At 34.7% G+C, this 6,000-nt stretch overlaps 1 protein-coding gene across 1 annotated transcript; it reads left to right on the top strand.

Annotated features, from left to right (window-relative positions):
* The first annotated feature begins 1,302 nt into the window (after positions 1 to 1,302).
* On the top strand, positions 1,303 to 2,610 carry LOC142543185 (uncharacterized). Its single transcript, XM_075650681.1, has 3 exons — positions 1,303 to 1,403; positions 1,556 to 1,914; positions 2,090 to 2,610. The coding sequence occupies exons 1-3, from the start codon at positions 1,303 to 1,305 to the stop codon at positions 2,608 to 2,610; spliced, it is 981 nt and encodes a 326-aa protein (XP_075506796.1).
* Positions 2,611 to 6,000: the final 3,390 nt, after the last annotated feature.

Raw genomic sequence — 6,000 nt, 5'->3', positions numbered from 1 at the left:
CGTCGCGAATATGGGCGGTCCTGCGGTGGCAGGCTTGAGGCTTGCTTGGCTTTCTGTTCGAGTTTGATGATCTTCTCATCTCTCTCAAGGCGGCAGGCGACGAAATCCTTGCCCTCGAACCCATTTAAAAGTTGCAAGCGGCGGCGAAGGATTGTTGGGAGAGGTATTACGAAGATATCACGGCCTCACGGGATAAGAAGCGATGGCGTTATGGAGGGCATAATGTAAAGACCGTAAGCAGTAATGCCACTAGTTTGAGCAGGAATTACGACAATACCATCCTAGACTGAAAATAAATATTTTATTTCCACAACACCCGAGACAACTTTTTTTAATAAATTTATATGATATGAATTTCAATTACATCAATAAAATTTTATTAAAAAATAATGAATTAAAATTAATGAATAATAGAAATATCTTTAAAAGAAAAGTATTTATTTCGTAGATACTATTATTTAAGAACATTTTAAAAGAAACTCATATGTCCAAATCATGGCACATTGATCATTTGACTATCTTATAAATTATTTATTTTAAAATATTTCAATTCAATTTTTTTCATTATTGCTAGAAATTTAATGTGTTACACGATCATTTAACCCAATAACGTGTTGTGGAAAATAATCAATAAATTACTAGGAAACAAAAAAGAAATTCTTTATTTATTTTGAAATAATCACGTGTCCACATCATTTAATTTTTTATTTGCTCATTTTTCAAATAATAATAATATATATCTTCAATTTGTACACGAGTCATTGTCACTTTTTCATGCATGGAGGGGTGCTTTCGTAATTTCAAATTATCTCAGCTGAAAATAAACACTTAAGGCACCCACAATGGGGTGTTAAATGAGTGTTATACCCTCTCCATTGTGAGTGAGCGTTATATGGGGCGTTCAATTCTTTTTATTTTTTTAAAAAAATTGGAGCGACGGCTTTTTAGAAACCGTCGCTGATTTGCTGACACGCGGGCCCCGCGTGTTTTGAATTATTTTAATTATATTTTATGAACGCCCCTCTGTCCGGTTATTTTTTTTAATAAAATTGGACATTTAGCGACGGTTTTTTCGCTATTTGCGACGGAATTCCACAAATCGTCGCTAAACGTTGTTTCCTTATTTAATGTTATTTAATGTGTTGGTTTAAAGTAGCCGTTGGAATATAGCCGTTGCAAAGTAGCCGTTGGAATATAGCCGTTGCAAATTTCAATATACATAGACACCTTGTACTATACAATTCTTCATTCTACAAACATACCATTTGACAAACACATACACTTGAATTTGTTTACTCCAAAATGTCTCAATATTCCAGTAGTTCAACCTCTAGCTCGACAAGTGAAAACGAAGTCCAAGTTGAAGTTGATGACGAAGATTATGATCCGGGGAAAGAGCTAATGTCATTGATACTTTAACGAAGTCGACAAATAGTTGAAGCATATCAAAGTAATAACGTGATGCGGCGAAGAAGAAGGTTCATCCAAAGAAATCGTGAAGCCGGGCATGCGAGGCTCTTCATTGATTATTTCTCCACAAACCCGGTGTATCCAGATCAAATATTTCGAAGACGATTTCGCATGCGAAGAGAGTTATTCTTTCGAATAGTGAATGCACTTGTGGATCGTTCACCGTATTTCATCAAAGGGACGATGCTGCGAGAAGAAAATGCTTGTCACCACTACAAAAATGCACAGCTGCAATTCGTCAATTGGCGTATGGAGTCCCGGCCGACAATCTTGACGAGTACCTACGCATTGGTGAATCAACTGCCATCAAGTGTCTTTTCAAGTTCTGCGGATATATGGTTGAACTATTTAGTGATCGATATTTGAGAAGGCCAAATGCTGATGATGTTCAACGTCTTCTTCAAATGCATGATGAAAGGCACGGGTTCCCTGGAATGTTGGGCAGTCTTGATTGCATGCACTGGGAATGAAAAAATTGCCAGTTGCTTGAAAATGCCAGTTTACAAGAGGCCATGGGTCACCGAAAATCGTTCTTGAAGCGGTCGCGTCTCAAGACTTGTGGATATGGCATGCATTCTTTGGTGTCGCCGGTTCACGTAATGATCTTAACGTGTTGTAGAATCTCCCATATTCAATAACGTCTTGCAAGGAAATGCACCAGAGATTAATTTTATGGTCAACGAGACTCAATATACGAAGGGGTATTATTTAACAGATGAAATATATCCGGAATGGGCCACTTTCGTTAAGGCTTTTCCTTTCCCGGAGGATTCAAAGAGGAGGCTTTTTAAGGAAAGACAAGAGTCTGCAAGAAAAGATGTTGAACGAGCATTTGGGGTGCTCCAAGCTCGATGGGCAATTGTCAGAGGTCCAGCTCGTTATTGGTACAGAAAAAAGTTAAAATATATTATGTTAGCATGCATTATTTTACATGACATGATTGTCGAAGATGGGGGGATTCACGTGACAAATTGGTACAACGATGAAGGTGACGAACCCGCACAACCCATCCAGGGCTCAAACCGAGGATTTCATGAATATCTCCGAACAAATTCCGAAATACGTGACACTCATGTGCATCACCAACTTCGTGCCGACTTAGTTGAACATATTTGGTCACAATACAACAACAATCCTTGAATTAGTATTTTGCATCTTCTCTTAAGTTTAATTAATTTTTTTTATTTTTATGCAAGTGTTATTTATTATTATATGTTGTACCGTTTTATTTTAGTTTTATAATAAATTTTTAATTTTAAATAAGTGACACTCATAAAATTAAATTATTTTACGTACTAAATATATAAAAACATATTATTATTAATATAAAATAATAATAATTTAAATTTCTTAAAAAATTTGAAATTGAATTTATTTAATTTAAAGTAAGAATAAGATGAATGAGTGGACAGCAGGACCTACAAATAATGAGTGTGAATGTTAAAATGAATGTGGGAGAATAGATGTGTTAATGTAATATGTATGTGGCATGTGGACCCTACGATTTTTGATGAGGTGGTGGGTGTTATAACACCCACCATTGCGGGTGCTCTTATGGCCGAAAAACGGTACAGCTTGCGAACAATACGAAATCTACGCATAGAAAGCCTGCCCCATCTGCAATGGCACATGTGAAACCGAGGTAACCCTTTGGTTTTTTACTTAAATATCCCATTTTATATATCTAATCGAACTTCATTCTCGTTGTCTAAATAATTATCCTTTTTTTCTTTCAAATCTATGACGTCGTACAATAAGGGTATTTTAGTCATTTCACAAGAGACGGGATCGTTTTGATGATGTGTGAGGTTTGTGTTATTTACATATATACTTGATATACATATACATATATATAGTATAATATATATGTATGCTCAATATATATATACTTGATATACATATACATATATATAGTATAATGTATATGTATGTATGTATATATTGATATATATAGTATAATGTATATGTATGTATGTATATATTGATATACATATATATATATATATATGTCACATATATATATGTATATCAAGGATGGATGGCACGTGAATGTTGGTTATGGGGAAGAGTAATGTGTAACGTGAGAGTGCACATGGCGGTGGATTAATTGCATGTGAAGAAAGAAAGAAAGGCGAGACCGACAGTGAATCAGAATCAATTGTAGTAACTAAGGCAACAAAGGCAACAAATATTTTCTAAAGTAACTAAGGAAAAAAATCATGTTTCCCTAAAATGCCCTCAGCTCCATCACAATATACATGTCGGAGTATCTTCGTCTTTGGACGAGCTAGCATCTCACCCTTTTCCTTTTTTGCACATATACATATTGGTGGTTGTTCGATTCCATTTTATTATGAAGAAATGATTCGATCTGATGGGAGTTGGGAGATTTTCAGAAAGTGATGTTTTGGAGAACAAAAATCATCCAAGAATTTTAATTCTATAACCCGAAACTATCCGTTCTACATGATAAAACATCCAGATGATCGAAATATCGTAATAACAATTTTGTGTGTGTGTGTAAAGAATGTGGTTACATATAATCAAAGTCGACAAAGGCATGCCTAAACAACCCAACAAAAGCAACTTCACAACCATGTTTGAAAGAAAAAATAATTTAGTTTCTAAACAAAAAAGTTATATTAATTGAGTCAAAAACATGGGTGGAGTCTAAGAATAGGGTAAATAAAGAATGAGGTTGGCATCAAGAATTAGTAGAGCATGATTTAGTAATAACTATGTAATTATTTATATAAGGTGACTATGTAATTATTTATATAAGGTGGTCACCAAAATTAAATTATGTCACGTGCGTGTTGGCATGTGGTTTTTGGAGCCTAATTAACTCAAATCCTCATGTGTGCCACGTGACTATTGATGTGATTAAGAAAATTAATTAATAAAAAACGTAATTTATAAACTCATACCGACCACAACTTAGGGATTCGCCCTTATTTCCACTTTCAATAGTTCTTATATATATATATATATATATATATATATATATATATATATATATATGCGCGCGCGCATTAAACTCAAAATTTCAGACATATGGTAAAACTTTAATGTTTGATTCATGTATTGTTTATACGAATGAATCAAGTAGAAATTAATTTAAATTAAAATTAAACATGTTTGTTGTCAAATCATGACTATAGGCTATAACAAAAAATTTGGTTATAAATTAAACTTATTCATAATTAAGTAATTGGAAAAAGTACAATTTTAGTATTGTAAGATGATATATTTTGTGTTTCATAATGTAATTTGTTAAAATTTGCTTTTCACAAAACAAGTTGAATTTTTTTTTGTTTAAGTCTTATTTTGCCCGAAACCACTAAATCCAACGGATATTGTTTATTTAACAATAATAATATCTTACATGGCTCATGTGATAAGAATAAATCTTAATTTATGCCAATGATTAAAATATATTGTTTGGCTCGAAAATTTGCGGGCGTGCCAGCCACGTGTTCGTGCCAAATTTGTGAAATAATCCGACTTCTAATCAAACGCTGCGAATCTTGATTCGATCGTTCGTTCTAATTCCCTCAAAATGGCTCCAAAAATAAGAACTTGAAAAGACGAATATAATGAAATTAAAGGGAGAACTCATAAACAACATCAACATATGTTATGCCGTTATAAATTCGAACAAAGTTTTTACAAGAAACTGGAATAAACATCTGAAATATATGGAAGACGATTGCTGATATGAAAGTAAAGTTGCAGAGAAGTTGCTGTAGATTTTTTGTGTGAATTTGTTGGGAGCCCTTTTCTGATTTCCTTCCCTCACTTTTGTCATATTCTGCACAGCAGTTTTCCCTTCCCCCATCACTCCACGTTCTTCCACATCGGGCAATGGCAGCAACTGATACTACGTTTCTTCATTGGGCCAACTGCAATTTCACTTGGGCTTCTTATATTGGGCTGTGGTTTGGGCTTCATGGATTTTTCTTAATTAAATTGCTCCCAGCCAAGTTGGGTCCTTGTTTAGTTGATTTGGGCCAAACAATTGCCCCCCGTAGCCAATTTGGCCCATGGGCCAATTTGGCTATATACGTAATAATTCTAATGTATTAGCCCATTTATAAGTTGGGCCCAAATGCTAACACGACATATATGATGAGGAGGCAGAGGAGGAGAAAAAAGAAAAGATAGCAGTGTGGTTTTCCTCCTAAACTTCTTCCTTGCCTTCCTCCCCCAAGATCCTCCAATTCTTCACTGCTTTTCAGAACATATCCTCTTTCGCCTTGAGACAACTAATAACTGCTCACGAAGATCACATATCCCATACCACCGCCGATTATATCGTTATTGTGATGACATCCAAGTTTCTGAAAATTGCAATCGTCAACCTCCTTCGCATCAAGCCACACCTTCTCAAGGTAGGTATATTTTGTCATTTTTCTCAATCCTCCATCATAAAAACATTGTAGAATGTGTCACATTTTCATGTTGCACTCGAGGTGTTTGTGAATATGTCTGAATGAGTTTTTAATGAGCAACACTCACTGCATGATATCT

Source organism: Primulina tabacum, chromosome 1 (genome assembly GCF_025594145.1).
Source record: "Primulina tabacum isolate GXHZ01 chromosome 1, ASM2559414v2, whole genome shotgun sequence".
NCBI classification, from domain to species: Eukaryota; Viridiplantae; Streptophyta; class Magnoliopsida; order Lamiales; family Gesneriaceae; genus Primulina; species Primulina tabacum.
The sequence above is the reverse complement of the archived record's forward strand: the minus strand, read 5'-3'. Positions and strand labels throughout refer to the sequence as shown.